At 36.6% G+C, this 19,093-nt stretch overlaps 2 protein-coding genes across 3 annotated transcripts in view; one reads left to right on the top strand and one right to left on the bottom strand.

Annotated features, from left to right (window-relative positions):
- The window catches only part of mcph1 (microcephalin 1), a 33,841-nt gene that overhangs the window by 12,021 nt on the left and 2,727 nt on the right, over window positions 1–19,093 (top strand). The window lies entirely within an intron of this gene.
- Window positions 1,173–13,369, bottom strand: angpt2a (angiopoietin 2a). Its single transcript, XM_015060116.1, has 9 exons — window positions 12,351–13,369; window positions 8,750–8,905; window positions 7,785–7,906; window positions 7,448–7,686; window positions 6,620–6,747; window positions 6,178–6,279; window positions 5,345–5,511; window positions 3,659–3,789; window positions 1,173–2,076 (listed from the first exon to the last, which is right to left on the bottom strand). Exons 1-9 carry the CDS (start codon window positions 12,606–12,608, stop codon window positions 1,904–1,906), a joined length of 1,476 nt encoding a protein of 491 aa, XP_014915602.1. The 5' UTR covers window positions 12,609–13,369; the 3' UTR covers window positions 1,173–1,903.

The raw sequence follows: 19,093 nt of genomic DNA on the forward strand, positions 1-19,093 counted from the left end.
TACCAAAGTTAGATTCACTAAACTCCAACATATTTACAGAATTTAGAGGTCTAAATTTGAAAAACCCAAATGTTGGCATTTGTTAATAATTTGATTTCTTTCTTTTTCTTTGGAGGTTAGCTATCTAGTTAAAAAAAGACAAGCCTCTGCCTTTTCTTTTTTTTAAAATAAAAGCAATAAAAAGTAGATGTTGCTAGTTGTTGCCCTGTTGCGGCTTGCTTGCTTTTCCTGAAGCATCCTAAAAATGATGTAGGTGTTGCTTCTTCCCAAACTTGACTTTTATGAATCCAGATTATTCTTTCTTTCAACACTCTACATGAGTGGAACATCGTCTGGGCTGGCTAGTCTTTGCATTGTTATAATAATATGCACTCTCCTTTTATGGTGCATAACTGGAATTTACCAGTGTAGTAATGCAGCAGATGATGTTTTAGTCCTACACATATGAAACGGTTTTGCATTGCCTGTAGGGCTTTTATGAGGAAATCTTGGACAGCTCCTTAGTCAGAACTTCCCCATAAACTACCCGGGTTCCTGGATAGTAATTACTCCTCATATTTTATGTATTCCCTGGGGTACAAATCTGATTTAGAGGCCCATGTATTTTACCCACGCTTCATAGTAGGAAAAACAAGAGAACATTCAAGTGAAGCAAATGTGTGTCGATTTGCCAAAGTTACTCAGTGGCTAAAATAAAATAAACCTTCCGAAAGAACTTTAGTTTCAGTCAGTGTGAGCTTTGATCAACAAGGCAGGAAAGAGTGGTATCCTAGGGTTACCAAGTCTCCATAGTAACCAGTTACGGTATCTTCACTACTTGTCTTTACCAGGTGCGCTAATAATTGTGAAGTGTGCTATAAATATTGTACAGAGTTCTGTAGATGGCCGGAGTCTGAATTTTTGCTGTGCAACAGGTTTGATGTAAAAGCATAGTTACTTTTGTTTGCTTTTTTTATTGAACTGATATATCATCTTTATAACAACATGGTTTGTTTTATCTAGGACTCTGCATCATTTCAATAAAATATTATTAAACACAAGCTTTTTATTTAGAAATGTTTCCTCTCCCCCATTTTTAATATATCATGCATATTTGCAGGAAGTAGATATAGATGACATAAGGAAAAGGTTACATTTTATTCTACTTAAAAAAAAAAACCCTGATCTCTGTGTTAATCATTTTCAGATGCTTGGTTATTGTTTGTTTATACAAAGGAACATTACACTGATTTTGATCCGTTTAGATTTATTGTTTATGTTGCATTTGAGAAACCTAAGCAAACATTTTGCTAAGCAATGTAGAAAATGTTCCTGTTGAAGCAGTAAAGAGATGTGGTCAGCTTAAGGAAACTTGAGTCCTGACTAGTTGATGGTATTCAGGGTAAGTAATAAAATGGCTTCTAAGGCATTTCTAATAAACCTGTAAAGCCAGTGTTAACAATTTAAGCTCCATCAAAACAAAAATAATTTTTCTAAAATACATTTCTAATGCAAAAACATAATCATCCTGCTTGTATTTTATGAGTTCCGGCAGAATATATTAAAATATATAATTTTTGAGTTTGCTTGCACAGTCATAATTAAGAAACTCAGATTCTAACACTCAGATTTCCTCTATATGTATAGTAGACATAAATATTATCCCTAACATGAACATATAAATTAAACATCAAATGTACATACATTCTGAACACACAAACAATTTGTAGAAAAAAACATTCTCGTGGTTCTAACATTTAAATCATAAAAATATCTGGAATATATATATATATAAAAAAAACACTTTGAGCCAGTTATTTATCTTGTACCATGAAGTACTTTGGCTTCCACTGGAACCTTTATTTTTGGTACTGGTGTTTTCTGGGCAGCATTTTTTGAAACGCTTCATTTAACGAACATGGGCTCAAAGCAAGGCTGAGAAGTCCGTCGGTCTGATCATCATGGTAGTCGACTTCAGTGAGTATCCTGATCCTTTCCAGTAGTACCATTTGATCCCATTGAAGCGGTTGGAGTTCTGGCCGTTCTGGTAATACATCCCATTCAAATTGGATGGGCCGCAGGCATCAAACCACCAGCCTGGAACATCAGAACGCATTAATATTAATGTATAAAACTGAATTTGTGTTTTAATCTATGCTTTTTCTATCATCATTAGTGAGTACTTATGTGATTAAAGGAACAGTTTCGTAGTTTTCAACTTTTCATTTATCAAGAGGACTTTAGCAGTTAATATCTTACCTACAGTAAACAACTCCTCAGCTTCTTCATTTAGTATGGCAGAATTTGTTTTGAGACTCAGAAACCAATTAATCTGAATTTATACTAAGATGCCAAGAGATTCATCTCCTTCAGGTAAGATATTAACCTTTTTAGAAGTTGAGGATTTTTGCAGAAAAATGTTTGCAGAGGTTCACTTCATAAAACCGATCCCCCCAACCGATGAAGATGAAAAACAATTTGTGACCTTTGGAAGCAACGCCAGCCATATAGTATATTAAAAAATATTCAAGACTCGGAGCACTTTCATAAAACATAAACATATGCTAATTTATGCATGAAACAAAGTTATCATTTACATACCTATAAATAAAATCCAAGTAGCCTCCTTGTAACTTAGATACATGTTTACTTTGTACCCAGAAATAACAGTGTTGTTTTTTTTTTAACAGTAATGAATGCAATTAAGTCAGAATCAGGCTGTCTTTAAAGAAGTGTTTAATCTCAGTCATTAGAAATAGTTCATATTAAAAAGTTGTATTTTTTTCCACTTTTTCAAGTATTATGAGTGAACTTGAATGATAGGTCAGCCAGTGGTCTGGTTATATTAGGCTTGTGGGAGTTGATTATTATACACTTACTGATGAGGAGCATTCTGCATAATTATATCCTTATTAAATCCACCCTTGCAGTTTTCCTTCATTATCCAACTTTTATCAGACTATAATAATTACAGATTTTTTCCGTAGTTCATACTGATGAGGTTTGCTATGACATTTCTATTGACATTTTACAGAGAATATTCATATTTCCCTCCAGAACAACAAGTACATGTCTGTTTCTAATATTATTTGTTTTTGTATATAATTGGAGGTATTTCTACCCATTTCCCATACAAATTTGAGACATTCAACTTTTTGTGGGTTTTTTTTCTATTCATTCAGTTTTGTACTCACAGATTACTTTTCCTTTTTTGTCCTTTTCTGACCCGGTCCCACCCAGTCATGGCTGTGTTTTTAATGTGCCTTTGAACCCTCATAGTAGAAAAGGAGATGAGGTTACGGTTTTTATCATTCTGAACTTCTCTTGGCAGTCCCGGTTTCAGATAAAGAAAAGTTGAGCCACTTTCAGGGGGATTGTGAAGGGCTTTTTAAGCTACCGGAGGAGAGAGGGAAAAGCTCTGTTCCCAGGCTGTTAATGTCAGCTATTGTCAATGTTGAATTCCCCAATGAGCAGATTGGTAATTAAGCCTGAGCTAATTGTGCTCTTTGACACAGCCATAAAAGGTACAGCGGCCTTTAAAATGTCCTTGAAGACTTTGGGGCTAGTGCCAGGATTTTTGTTCTGCGAGTGTAATTGTTTTCTTATCAACACATTTATATATCTTTTTGGTTGCAGAATTACCCAAGCACATACATTGTTTACAGAATGTATTTCTTACCTCCTGTTGTCAGTTGTGAGCACTTGCAAACACATTTGTCATTGTCTGCATCCTTTGTACTAAAATCACTTCCTGGCTGCCCAATGCTGCTTATTTTGCCTGCAGTTCCACTGTAGCCTTTAAGGTGTATCCTGTAGAAAGGAGAAGAAAAAATGGAGGAAGAGGAGGAGGAAGTCTGTGATTACCGTTCCTCAAAAGGCAATACTTAGTCCTTATAGTTTTTTTTTATTTCCCGATTTGGTATAAATCATGAAAATTAACTATTGTTCTTAGATTTTATCATTTCTTTAATTACTTGTTCATTTAGTTTTCCTTGAGAATTTCATCAGCAATGTTTTGACGTTATGGAAATGTTTTTTTGTTTGCTGTCAAACTCCACAGAATAAATTGCTAAACAGGAATACTATCTGTTAATTTCATAGGAAGAAACCTTTTCCCAGCCTACATTTGGATATGAAGGTTTTGTTATTGCCAAATCTTCAGACTGAATGTCAAAAAAGGAGATTTTATGTGCTTCCTATTTTTCAAACACTGACCCGCTTTATTAGATTTTCTTTGGCCTGATGCCAGTACGTCAGTGTGGAGAACTGCTTTTTTTTTTTTTTAATTACTATGGCATGTTTTGCCTATGAGGTGTAAAGGTAACTGGTCAGCATTTACAGTTTTATACATTTACTTTAGAAGTTGATTCAATAAAATTGCATATGATCATTTGTGCAGAAATACTGATAGCTAGGGATATGATGGTGATTAAAAATACCCTGGTGGTACTGCTTGAGGATCTGCTTACAAATTTAAAAATAACAATGAAATGTTTTCCTAAGATTTTGCAGCTCTAGTTCTAAAATGTTATTGTGTGTTTTTGATATTTTGATACGTAGAGTAAGTAAAAATATAGAACGAATACCCACTGAGTTTCCAGGTGACTCTTGTGGATCATAATTAACCTTCTTGCCGTTTTACTCTTTATAGAATACCTGAAGCTCTGTAGATTGACAATTAGCTAAATATTTTGTCTCTCTGTACAGGCAATCAGCCTGCTGAAGAGTTTTTAACGTGCATCATCCGTCATCTGTAGTTTTTAATCAATGTTGCCTTAATAGGAATGATGGAGCTCCTTTCACTTCCACGCTGTTTTACTCAATCAGAAATAAGTCTAAAAGGAAGTTGTCAAGGGAAGTATTGCACTTCTTTTAGATTAGTTGGAGAAAACTCCAGTTTCTCTGACTCTTTTATTAGCATCTGATTAAAAAGTCTATATCTTTCGAAGCTGTCAAAACTTCCTTTTTCTTTTCTATGTTTTGTATATCTTCATACCATGAACCAGCCTGTAGTGCTGCAAAGAGTTCTTGATTTTAATGTTCAAGATGGTGCGCATTTAATTTGGTTGATCAAAATTACTTCTGTAATATTTTGACCTGTCTGAATGTTGACCAAAAAAAAGTAATTCAGAATAATTACAGAGTGAGCTTTTATGCTGAACATCAATCGCACTATTTGATGGTGAATTGTCTTTAGTATTGTGTTTTTATACTAATTATCTTCAGAGAATACACTTCAAAAGCACTGTTGTAAGACTATACACCGACTTCTTTTTCATGTTTAGCAGAATTTTGTGAGCTTTAATTATTTTTACTTCATCAAAATTGCATGTGTAAACAGTTTTGCTGAAGTGCCCGAACAAACCTGTAATTTTGTGCTTCGCCATCCAGAGAGAACTGATCGTATTGAGAGAAAGCAGAGTTTCCTTCCCAGTCGCTCAGCTGGACTCTTAATTTGTATGATTGTTGAATTGTCAGTCTGGAGACAAATTCATTTCCCAGCCAGTATTCACCTGACGGTTCTCCAAATCCCTGAAAAGTCACAAAGAAATGTAATTAAACCGCGTGAAACCCCTGATGGCGTTATTCACCTCTTTTCGTCTTTAGCAAAGCCAGCAGAGTACTACTGCCTTTTTTTTTTTTTTGCTATAAAACTGAAAGTCCCCCTCCCCCTTACTGACATATTTTATCAAAACAAAACAGACACTGATCTTCTCCACCAATACAAGCTTTCAGTGTCAAGGGGGAAAAATGAGCATGGTTTTGTAATGACTGTATTTAGGAGTTATGGATCTTTTCAGCATCTTGTTGGCTCATTTCTCTCCCATTTAGAGTCATCAGCGCTACACGCTACGCTTAAGGTTCATCCATACTCTTTGATGATGGCGTACCGTCAGCACAGTTTTAGACGTGCCGAATACGCCGTGGTTGAGTTGTCTCCTTTAATGATGGCAAATAGCTGACATTATTATGACTTCAAAATGCAGGGAGCCTGTGCTCAACTCCCATGCACATCTTGGTTGTTCTCTGAATAGAGTTCAGGAAACGCCTCAGACTGACTGTGCAGACTAAGCCAAGTTGGGGAAAATGGTCAATGGCCCAGACTAATTCAGGCTGCTGGTATGTAGATCTGGAGTGAAAACTGTAGCCTAGGTTATGTTTTTTCTGTGTAAAGAATTTCTTCTTGATTGCCTCTACCTTTTTGTACTCCTGCCACGTACGGTGAAAGTCAACACGGCCCTCAAAGCGTTTTTGTAGTACCGTCCAGCCGCCTCCTTCTGTCTCCATGTCACAGAAAGCCTTCAGACACAAAGAAAACAGAGCTGTGGTTGAAGGTTCATAAATGGCCCTGAAAGTTGGAACGTGATGCTTATTTTTAAAGTAATGGTGCCACCTAGTTTGTGTTAAATCAAGACGCTGTTCTGGGGAAAGAATTTAAAAGTTTTTAAGGAGATTATAGTTTTTGTTTAAGATTGCATATTATGAGAAGTCTGTGAACATTATCTACCCACCCTCAAGAATGTAGATGGTCTGTGAATTTTTGGTAACATGTACACTGTTTTATTTATTTTTTTCTTTTTGGTTCTCATACACACGTCCACGCCAAATATATTTAGACAATGAACTCGGGACACTTTACCTTAAACTCTGTGGTGGTGTTGGGGATTGTGAGAGTGTAGACGCCACTTTTGATGTTTCCTGACTTATAGACAGCAGCACAGTCCATGTATGTGGTTGGAGTGTCTTGCATCATGGCAATTTTGGGTTCTGCAAAACACATATGCTGTTATTTTATCAGGACCTGTTTGAAGATAATTTAGATGCAATATGTAGCTCGTGATCATATTAGTTTCAGATATGCATAATTTCATTAGTCTGTAAAATGAACGGAAGATGTTGTTTCCTAGTTCTAAATTTTGGTGAATAAATCAGTGTAATTTCTGTGAATGAAACACAATTTCTTCCCCAAAAAACAAACAAAACCAGCATATATTATGTTAGAGGAAAGATACTTTTTTAAGCTTTTCAAATATTTTATGTCTCTGTGTCAGGAAGGCAAATTGCCTACAAGAAAATAGCTACTTCCCCAAATCCAACTATATCTACAGCCACAAAAAAAGTTTTCAAAACAAGTGGAAATGAGAAACGAGACTAGATGAGGACTCAAGTTTATCTTTGCATGACATACGTTGAGGAGGATGCTAAGAGTAGTGAAGAAATATCCGAAAGTTACTGCTGGAAAATTTTATTTATTTTTTTTATTTTTTCAAAGAAATTAAAGACAATTTTGTTCAAAAGTTGTCCTCATATCTTTTCCTGGGGTACTAATAAATATTGAAATTGCTCTACATTTACAGCACCTGAATAAGTAAATGTGTGCTATTGTGGGAGAGAAGTGAAAGATCCCTACTTGTTCTGATTCAAGCAGTACCCATTGCCTAAAGATCCACCTGATGTTACGGCTCACCTTGAACAGAGCCGGTAGATAATATCTGTATCAGGCTGTTCACTGTGTCCAATATCTCCTGCTGTTGATGGTGTAAAACAGAGTTGTTGGAGGAAACTTTGAGCAGCTGCTGCTCCAGTTCGCCGATGATGGCCGTCTGCCTCAGTATTAGCGACTGAAGCTGCTCCTTTTCTTCACGAAGTGTTTTTTGCTCCACTTGCCTCTGCCTCTCGATCTCTATCACCTTTTTCTCTAGAAGACTAAAGAGGGGATAAAAGGTGATATAAAGAGCCATTCTGGCTTCACTTAATCCAACAATTTGTTGGTAACAATTCAGCTTTTCATCGCATTTCCTTACCCGTTTTTATCGTTCAGTTTGCTGATTTCATTTGACTGGACAATGAGTTGTTTTTCCAAGTTGTTGGTCGACAGGGAATTTTCAAGAAGTTGGCGCTCAAGTCGAGTTGTGTGATGGATTACCTAGTGCCAAAGTAACAAGGCATACTTTAACAGCCTGTTTCATTTCAATTAAAAAATCAAAAATCAAAATAGACTTTAAGTAATTGAACTCAAAACATGTGGTGTTTCATTGTAAAGAAGCGCCGACGCTGTTGATAGACCGTGAACAACAAATTAGTAAATGCAACTGTGATAACATTGATGACTAAAATCAGCAAATTTAGCTGGATTTTCCATTAGATGATCAAGTTGGAACACAAAGTCCTGTTTGCACCTCTACACAGATTGAACTAATAACCATTTGCAAAATGGAAAAGCTGCACAGGAAAGCACGGCTATACTGCAATACTCTAGACGTACCTAAACAAGGGCAAACCACTGAAACCCCACATATTTTCACACTCCAATGTATTGAACTAAACTCTGGGGTTGTTGACCTTGCCGCTAATTTCCCAGTTTGGAGGAACTGAACTCAGCAAAACGCAGGTTGTTTACATGGATCCTGGCTGTGTGTCTCCATTGGAGCTGTTGATGTCTTTGAACAGACGGATGTCTGATTGTGACAAACTGATAGACCCCTTCTCTGGGAATACGAGTGTGCTAATAACAGGAAATGCTGTACAGTTGGCTCACACAGGGTCATTGACGTGCAGCCACAATAATAAACCGACTTCGTCATGCCTGTTTTTCTCCATTGCTTATTTTTTAACCTGCCAAAGGTATATTATTCACCGCAGCGTGTCACAGAAAGCGCTTAAGTGGGATTTTGCTCGCACAGAACAGGAAGGGTGAACAATTGTATGTTGCTTTGCCTCCTGCATGTTATTTCCATGTGTTTGGGAATAACAGAAGGTCCAGGCTCACCTGCGCTTCCACAGTAGTGAGTTTCCTTGTTTGCTCAGCAGTTTGACTCAGCAGGTTTGCCCCAATTTCAATCATCGTAGCCGTGTGGTTGTGTACGGCAGCCTGTTGGAGCTGGAGCATGTCATGCTTCATGCTGTCCTGTATGTAGTTCTCCAACTGCAACACAGATTTAAAAAAAAAAAAAGGTTAACCTGAGGCAGTTTGTAAGAGTTATTGATCTTTTCTTTCTCTGCATGACCTGCAGTTTTATTGTTCATTGATGTCAGGGTTCATGACAGGCTCTTCACGCTTGCTGTGTTTTAATATAAATTGAAGAAGAAAAGGCTCCACCTCTGTTGCTGGAGGAGAAATAAAAGTTAAATCAGGGACCCAATATGTCCTCCTTCATACTCTGTTTACCAGCATCACAGAACGGGGCATCTCGATGAATTAGAATATTATTGAAGAGTTATTGTATTACATTAACTTATGTGTCTAAACATAAGTTAATTACACTCAGACTGATGTTTTTAGGCCTTTGTTTCGGTTAATTGTGATGTTCCACAACATTTGAGATTGGAATTTTATATCAGATCAAGAAGAAAACATTTTAATACAGAACTGCAGGCTTAATGAAGAGTATTTCTCATACATCATTAAAGGTTATTTGTTAAAGATACTTTAAATCTGACAATCAAGCTTCAAATTCCCATTTACTAAGATGTACCTGTATATGCAGGGCTCAAGTAGTTCTGGTTAACTAAAGAAAATAAATCCACTTCTGTTTCTTCAGCTTAAAGTCATTTTGAATGTAAACTACTGAAAGTCCTGAAATAATTGGTTTAATAACAGGACTGCCCCTCCCCCACCTGTTTCTACACTTTTCCCTGACTTATAAGAAGAAATTATTTTGCCTGTTTGGAAATTCTTTTACAAAGGTTTGTAGATGAAGTCTTGCATGGTCAGGTGCTGGAGGGCGATCATAAGGAACACCTGAATTCAGTTATTTTATGAGTGAACCTTTGGCTGTACACCTTACTTTTGCAGCAGGAAGAATAATTGTTTTCACACTTTTGACTAAGGCAGCTTGTTTTAAACATTTTTGTCATTTAGAAAAAATGTATTTAGAAAAAAAAAACTAGTGAAACAAACCAACCCGGTTGATGATGAAGTCTTATATATTTTCTAATATTACTACAATTTCATATTTTCTTTCACTGAGCTTTAATTTAATTCAAATTCTATACCACAAAGCAATCAGAGTTGTGACGTAGCGACACACATTCCCATATTTGTTCTTATCTACCTTACAGAAAGGCTAGATTTAGACTGAAACTAATCATTAAGTTATTTCCTGCTGTGTGTTCCTGAGCAGCAATCAGGTCACACGACTCGTAAACAGGATGGAAGTGTTGAGTGAGGAGTTACATCCTTCATTACAGTCCAACTGGAAACCAGCGTCAGTAGGGCTCTCTCTTTGTCACCAACACCAAGATTGCATAAGTTTCCCTTCTCTTCCACTCTTCCGTTCAAAACACCGAAACATTTCTACTATTTGGAAAGAACTTCAGCTAAGATGTTCAGTTTACAATTTTGTTTGCCTTCCTTTTTCTTGTATCTGGTGTGTTTATGTTCTTGGGTGCACACAGATGTGTGGAGCGTTATTATTTCAACTGTGTGGCAGGATATCCGATTGACAGTTTGTGATCTAATCAGTTGTTTACTCCGAGTGCCTGAAAAGCGTCAGAGAGGAATGACGGAGTTCCTCAATCACGAGAAACGTCGACTTCTTTTGTCTTAGCTGTCATCTGCCGTTGGAGAATGAACGCTCATTGGACAAATTAATAGACTGATTGGTGATGAGTTTAAATTAGCATTGGCACGCTGCTTTCCGTTGACCCTGAATTGTTTGAAGTTATTTATGCTTCTCTTTCATCTCGCCATGTCCAGAAAAAGGTTCACAACCTTGTTGAGCCACTTTACTTACAGTTAATTGAGCTTAATGCATCATCTATTTATTCAGCATTCGCTCCTCTTTGCTGTCTTATTGCTCCTCAGGGTCTTATGGGGCTAAAACAGTTTGTCATGTTTTTTGTGCAAAATAAAATTCTACATTTTAAAACTGGATTTTCACATTCCAAGCTATTCTCCACTGGAAACTTCATGTCTGCTGCAACATAGAAGAACAGAGTATTTTTATTTATAAGCTGTGTTAATAAGTGAAATTTATTATTATTATTATTTTGGAGGAGAAAGGACTTGGATTAAATAACATCTAATTTCTAATAGGTTGTCATTTTAAAACTATAGTTACTAGGACACATATTTTCTTGTATTCCTTATTTATTCTCTGTTTATGTTTTTTTTTTTTTTTTTACAGGTTAGCCTGTTTCATCAGTTTGTCATTCTGGAGTAAGGTTCAATGCTGGAAGTAATTAGGAGTGAATTTATTAGTCACGTTGATTCCTAGGCCACTTTTTTTTTCAATGCACAATGAAATATGACAAAATATTACCAGTGCATTGTCATTTCTTATTGTGTGGAATAAAATTAATTTGTGATTTATCATAATGATAAGCTCTAATTGATTGTTTGCAAACCTTAGAAACTATCACTATAGTTATGTTTTTTTCTCAGTCTTTTTATTACTATTAGTTTATTTAAATAAATTTTGCTATTATTAATTAGTATATTTCAACATGATTTAATGCAAACATTAGGTTTGCATTAAACCTAATGTTTAATGCAAACATTAAACATTAATGTTTAATGCTTGTTTGCATTAAACCTAATGTTTAATGCAAACATTAAACATTAATGTTTAATGTAAACATTAAACATTAATGTTTTGTTATACTGACAGTTGGCACTAAATATTGAGATAAAATTTAAGTTCATAACGCTTTCTTACCAGGAGAAATATACAGACTCCTTTACCTGCACAATTGGAAAAATGTCTAAAGTAGTCTGATACTCATACAGATAAGTTTTTATAGACACATTATCAGCCCAAAGCAGTCTTCTGAGAAATGGTGTGCTTGGAAATATGCCCCCTGTAAGTGCATAAGAGGTGCTGTTAGAGCTTGCTTTGACATGTGAGGCAACACTTGAGTTTGTATGAGTGAATTTCGCTGTCTGATGGTTCTCATGCGGTCGACCAAAACGTCTTTTACATGAGATTGATTTGATCTATTTGGCTCATTTTCTTTCTTGTCTTTAATCTCATGATGAGAAAGTGAGATTAAAGTGACTTCGAGAAGAAAAACACTTTCTTTATCGTTACAAAAAAAATCTTTAGTAGACAGAGACAGAAATGCATCCTGCACCTGTGTTGAATCTTTGTCACTCAACCTTATATATTCTTATGACTTTGCATGGCAAAATCAATACACAATTAGTAACAGCTTTTTAGGCTTTCATTAAATGTTTTTCACTTTGAGACACATGGACTATGGACTGACATTGATGTTTCTACTTTACAGTTTTTCTACACATTTCTCTCAAAAAGCTTTGATGTTTCTTGATTAACTGAAATTTTATATTTTTTTCCTAGAAATGTCTAAATAAATGATATAAAAGCTGTAATTGGTAGAGAGATATTATAATGCAAGACAAAGTTTACCTTAAGCAGCCACTGTGTGTTGTTCTCCATGCCCATCTCCAGTTGTTCCAGTCTCTGAACCGACTCGTCGTCCATTGGTCCATCCTTTTGATCAGGATAGTTGTAGGTGCTTTGGCAGTTCTCTTGCTCAGGCAGCAGAAAAGTGTAGCTACACGGGCCGTTTTGGATCTGATACTGTCTCTTGCCAACAGCACCATACTGTGTTCCCAAACCAAGGCAGAAACTTAAAATGAGCAAATCCACATTAAACATCTTCATTACTCTTTGCTAAAAAGATTGAAGAAATTGATTTTTGGTTAGTTTTTCTTTCTTTTTTTTTTCTTTTTTTAGTCTTCTCTCATTAGAGGTCTTTCCCAAGCTGCATCCAAGTGTAAACAGCTCTCTGAAGTTTCTGCAGGCTCCTTTTAAAAACCTCTTTGGTAGGTGGAGAGAAAGCGATCAGGAATTTGAGGTAGCGTGTCTTTACCTCAGTGGTGCCGGACTGCATGTGCTCGCCTTTCATCAGTCCCCCGACCACTTGCTAAAGTGGTCTAAACACTAACTGTGAGTTTAAACCACTCCCCCCTTTACTGTGACCAGTCACTGTGAAAAGATGTGAAGTGGAGATTCCTTTCAGTACTCGCTAAACACACAGAAGCAGATGCACAGACTACACATCCTCCGCTATATCCTCTGCAGATCACACGTGTTGTTTTCAGGATGCCGCCATGCACATTCAGCGCAGTCTTTGAAGCTAACAGTGTCTTCCCATTCATTGAAAATTGCTTCCCGGCTTACAACACGCATACCAGACGCTTGAACGGGAGATTCAACGGAAGGCTTTTGTTTCCTCTTATTTCTTCCTTTGTCCTTTTAAGAAGTTGCATTCATTTTATCATAAGCGTCCAGTCTTGGCTAGTTTAAATATGAATGTGAGCAACCAAAACTGACCACAGTTCTTCACAGTTAAGCTAAAATCATGCAATGTCTATGAGCTAGAATGTGCATCTTCTAAACTGTCATACATAAACAGATTAAAAGGATTAAATAAAAAATACAGTATGGTTTAAACAATCATTTAGGCTTCGATCGTTCAACTTTAGGCAAGCTCTTATGTCACTTCAGTGATGTTGCCAGTGGGTTTTTAGATTTTTACTATAAAGAAGATTTTTACTACTAAAGAAGAAGAGCAATCCTCTAACTTAACGTCTCTGCTCTGGACTGGCTTAATTATTGTGGACAGGACCATGTTTAGTCAGTATGACTAAACGAGTCCAGAGCAGAGCTTTTAATGAAACAGCTGTTTGCGTTTTTATTTGACACCGAGAATAGTCTTCAAAATTGACACTCTGTACCTTAAAGAATTGTAAGGCAGAATAAACACTCCCAGGTTTGGCAAGTCTGTTTCAAAGATTGTGAAAATGATCTGGCCTGAGTTTGACCAAATGCCAAAAAAAGAGAGAGAAAAAATAAGCCTTTACCTCTCTGCCAAATCAGAAACCAACTTGAGTCTCGTGTCTTTTTATGATTTGTGATACATGTGAATAATAAAACCCAACTAGGTTCTGTCAAATGTAAAAATTGAATATGTAGCAACTTGTGTAATGCGTTTTAGTTGCTGCTGCTGCTGCTGCTGCTGCTGCAACCTGAAGTAATCATTTGGTGAATTCTGACAAAAATGTAATTTGCTACATCTTTGTGAAAATGTAAGTGGTCTTCATATCATAGGAGAACAGTGCTGAGGAGACTATTTTAATATCTGAGAAAGTTGTTCCCTTTTCTCTTAGCATAGAAACAACTTGTTGGGAAGTTCCTAATATTAATTTGATGTTTGATGTTTTTTTCGAAACGGTTTTACGCCAAAGTGGTCTTAGTTGTTTCAGACACGCTCCAAAACGATCTGTTCTGTAAATTAAATGCAGCATTATTACAAGACTGCTTCCCAGAAATATGTCGTGGTAGGTTACTTTACTACCTGTTGGAATGGTTATCATGAAAGATGCTTACGAATAGTCTTCTGCAACATTTTCTGCAGCCCAAAGATTTTTCAAGAAGAAAACAGCTTAATGCATAATTCCCTCTGTATTGTGTATGACGTATGCAAAATATTAGTTCACTTTAACCACCTTTCAGTGTCAACTACAGCATAAATCATTCTTTGACAGGAAAGCCTCGGACTGGCTCTCTGCAGAATTGTAGGAAGTGAGCTGATGTAACCCTGACTGTATGAGGGAAATGCAACATATTTAAGGGGCATTACTAAAGAGGAAGGACTTGTCGTCATTTTAAAAACACCGACTTTGTTCAGGTGCTCTGGCTGAGTCAGTGTCATGGGACGTTCATTTGCACCACGTTTTTGTGTCTCAGTTTGCTTTATGGTTTTTGACGGCACACAGGAGGCCGGGAACAGGAACAGTTATTCATTTTAACAGCATTACCTCAAGGGGCCATTCATTCACTGAATTTATCACTGGGCCACATCCTATGCATACCACATGCCAGACTGTTTCCTCATGCTGTGAGCACAGGGAACATCTGCTGAACTGTCAAGCAAACACTGCATTTCACTACATGGGGGATGTCGAGATCAATTCATCCTTGCATGGTCACAAGGCAGCGCAGGCTGTCTGCCTGCTGACTCGCTGTGCCCGGCAAGATTAATGTTACTGCAATATATGGCAGCAGACATATCGACTGGTCTGCTTTGGTAAGGATGTGGAGTTCTCATTGTGAAGAAGAGTAGGGCTGTTAATTTTAGGAGCCCACAGGAAATATTGATATGTTGCAGTAAAATTCGTTGAGATACCATTTCTATAACGGTTAACAGTCATGCAGTGAATGTGAGTTTTTATGAGTTCTTCAGCTCATTGTTTACCATCAGGAGTGAGTTTGCCTCTGGACCAGTTGTCATTTTGACCCCAGTTGTTTTTTCCATTTGTTACTTTTACTTCTTTCCAAAAACAAATGGCATGGCACATTTTGTACTCACCATGCATCAGTTCGTACCCGGCAGGGGGGTGGCATTTATACACTCTATTCACAGTGGTATTCTTGTTTTCAGTATTCTACTATGTCAGCAGTAAGGGAACAATAAAATATGACTGCCAGTAGATACTATTTACCAGCAGGAGACAATTAGGAACCTTCATCTCTTCACTTTTTTCATACAGTTTTACCTCTGTAATCCATGTGCTTCTTTGGCCTTTCAAATATAAAAAAATATATAACTTTTTTGGTGCCTGATAGACATTATTTTTTAGACATTTAATACTTTTAAAAAATATTTAACTGTTTCTTTCTGAAGAGATGAACGGATCAGGATTTCTTATCTTCGAAAGCTTTTAACTAGACACATTATTCATATTTTAACTGTACCAGAAGATATAGCCTTCACCAAATAGTTGCCATTAAAATACACAGTTTTGATTAAATAAAGCTTTTCTTGCCTCAAGCTGATGACATTACTAATTGTACTGCTAAGCTGAACTCCTGCTTTCCACAACAAGTTCTTCCTAGTCCCACGCCTTTAAATACATATTTACAATTTATACATGCATTTAGATTAATAAAATAACTCTGTTTGATTGGATTAAAATGCAGGAAAATACCATCTTTGTCATAGTGTGACTTACAAATAAGTGTCTTGAGAATTACATGCCTCGGAACAGGAAAATTATATCCTCTTCTTTATGGAACCCCATTTAAAAAACAGATCAAGTTTAGAAAAAGGACACAAAGAACCAGTAGCTTTTAACTTACTGCTGTGTCCACACTTCTGACAGCAAGACCATAAAATCTACATATCTGCATTCCTCAAAGCCTTGTGCAACCAGTTGAATCAAAATCTTTGTTGTAGGGCTGACATGGTTCTAAGGGGTTCTGCTTCATTTCACCTCCTTTAAATAATTTGAATGCATTCAGATTGTAACATTCACACAGCACAGGAAATTTACCTCTCTTCTCATTTTGGTTTGATATCAGATCATGGCATAACCAGAACCAAAATAAATGGAAATGGAGATTAATACAAATTTTAGACAGTACAAAATAGTTGAAATCTATTAAATATTAATTATTTTCATGAAAAATTGCCTCTAAAATTTATAAAAATAACAAATCATGTTAAAATATTACTATATCGTGGTGAAATTTCATACTTCCAGAATTATTTGAGGCACAATTGGAAGTAGGGAGAAGTGAAATGGAGGTATGAATTGATGAAAATGTTATATTATTTTCTGACCTACTTCCATTTTTTTATGTGGAGGCCACACACAAAATCTAAATACTCAAATCTCATAGCTATTTGAATTTAATAAGATCAGTCTTTTTAGCAAACATTCGATAATACACCGTATTTCCTATGATATGGTTCTGATCTGCAACAGATTGGAACTAAAACAACCAAGTATTCTACAGCAATCAATTACAACAAACTAAGAGTAGTTTGTAGAAAATTACTTTGACATTTTGGTTGTGTAAGCGAGTACCAAGAAAGTTGTGAAATGTTCCATGGTCAGTTTTAAATATTTCAGAGCAAATGACTCCTCTTTTTGTACCCAAAACTAAGAAGAAAAAGGCAAATAAATGATCTGCAGCTGTTTGAATCATTCATTACCATGAAAAATAATGCTCCATAAACCCATCTTTTCAGTAGCAAACAGGAAAAGGATACTTAAGGCCATTACTTGGTGAAAACAGGGAATCATTTAGCCACCATCAAAACAAAAAGCAGAGCTAAAAGGGAGTCAGTATTATTGCATGTGGTTTGGCTGAGAGTGATAAACATGCCACATGAATAATATTACATAATCATTTCCCTCGATGATTTCTCAACCTAAAAAGTTGCAAGGGTTTGCTAACGAGGTTATTGATAATTTGTAAAGCAACAATTTGAATGCTGTCTCTGCTACATTTGCTAGCCAAAATATTAAAAGGTTCAGTCTTTTTCATCTGTCCTAAACTGATTAAACTGTCATTTTGTGACAGCATAATCACACATTCTGCTTCTCCCACTTAGTTCTACCATGTCTAACTAATCAGTCTTGCTGTAATTAAATACACTCACCGAAAGTAGGGATCTGGGTAGCACACCCGCTGGGTTTGACGTGGGGCCACTATGAATATGGATTGTTTTGGTTTATCCCACGGTTACTTGGTCAGACGAGAATCTGTTGAGTCTTTTGGACTGATCAAAGCCTTGAGGTCTTTGTTGGTGTTTCTGTGGCTTGATTGGCCCCATTGTCCTGCTGTGGGGAGACCACCATCATCAGGGAGTGCCGTTGCCATGGGGGGTTGGTGATACGGGTCAAAGTGGCATGCACATGAATACAAACACCCAGGATTTTCCTTCCATCACTGCATTGCGATGCATTCACTTACTTTAAATGCCTTGACTGATTGCCGTATATTATATTAAATATGCCAGCACTACTGTTGGTTCTTTTTCATTATAATTAGGAACTTTAGCGCGTGACAAATGAAGTGGCGTTTTAACATTCAGCTGAATTTACAAGTGAATTTTTAATGCAACTGGAAGCCAGTTATAAAATGAAATTTATGTAAATCTAAACTGCCTCTGAATACAGCAAAGCAAGTAAATGTCACTGAGAGTTTGCTAAATTATTAGTGAACAGCGTTCAAGCTTTGATGGTCATTCAGAGAAAAAGAAGACAATGTTCCTGTAAAGGTTAAAGCCCTTTTTAATTTCAGGCCAGAGTCTTTGTTGGAAACATTATAAAACAATTGCTGTCTATTGAGTGTTGCCCTTTACTCATCATATACATACACAAGATATGTTTTTCCTCCGGTTTTAAGTGACATTTAATTGCACTCTCATTCTTTGTACCCTAAAACGCCTCGGTAACCCCTGATTTCTTGACACGAGGTAAAACTAACATCAGAACTCTGCAACTTTCTTTCCAGGTGTTTGACTTAGAATGGTGTAGATTGTCCCCTTCAGTTTGTTAACTCACCCTTGTTGAATATGGAGCAGGCCTTACTTAGAGCCACGCTTGTCACTCAGCAAGTCTGAAAACAAACAGACCCTCAAAGAGCTCCTGTTTAGTCTGGCAGGACCCGGCTGAGCTGTCATTTAGGACAGGGTCGCAGAAATAGCTCAAGTGGATTAATTAGTGTTCAAAACTTACAACTTTCATAGATTTTAAAGAAATTAAGATTCATGATTTGCATACAAAGATTTATCTCTAATAGCTACGACTACGGTGTTGTGAGTTTTCATTAAGCAGTAAGTTTGCCTGTGGCATCATGGATGAAATGTTTTGCAGTGCTTGAGGGTTTCAAAGCTTGAAAAACCCTTTGGTGTAGCTCCAGCAGCCACCTTCAGGCCAGCGGGAGTACTGCAGCATTAAAATAGCTCAAAGGAGGCTGCCCTGTCTTAGAAATCTGCTTAAAGTCAGAATGGGAAATTTATTCATATAAATTGCCGCTGAAGATTTGAAGTAAATGTATGTATTTGTAGCTGTACAAATATGTTTTACACCAATAAGTGAACAGAAGACTATTGGTGTTCTAGTAACTCTTTCAAAAGTTGATGATGATCTTTAGTTAAAATAACATATAATTTGGCCTTATTGAAAAAAGCAGGTGCCTGCCAGTTAAACATCATGACTTAACACTGAATAATAAAACCCTTTTGGGAATTTGAGTTCATTTTAAACCCTAATTACTCTGTGGCTTGTAGCATCAAAACATTGAACGAAAATGGTATCCGGAGGGGTTCTAATGTGAAGATCACTGTTGAC

Source organism: Poecilia latipinna, unplaced genomic scaffold (assembly GCF_001443285.1).
Source record: "Poecilia latipinna isolate Pla-1442-1.1 unplaced genomic scaffold, P_latipinna-1.0 Scaffold67, whole genome shotgun sequence".
Taxonomy (NCBI): domain Eukaryota; kingdom Metazoa; phylum Chordata; class Actinopteri; order Cyprinodontiformes; family Poeciliidae; genus Poecilia; species Poecilia latipinna.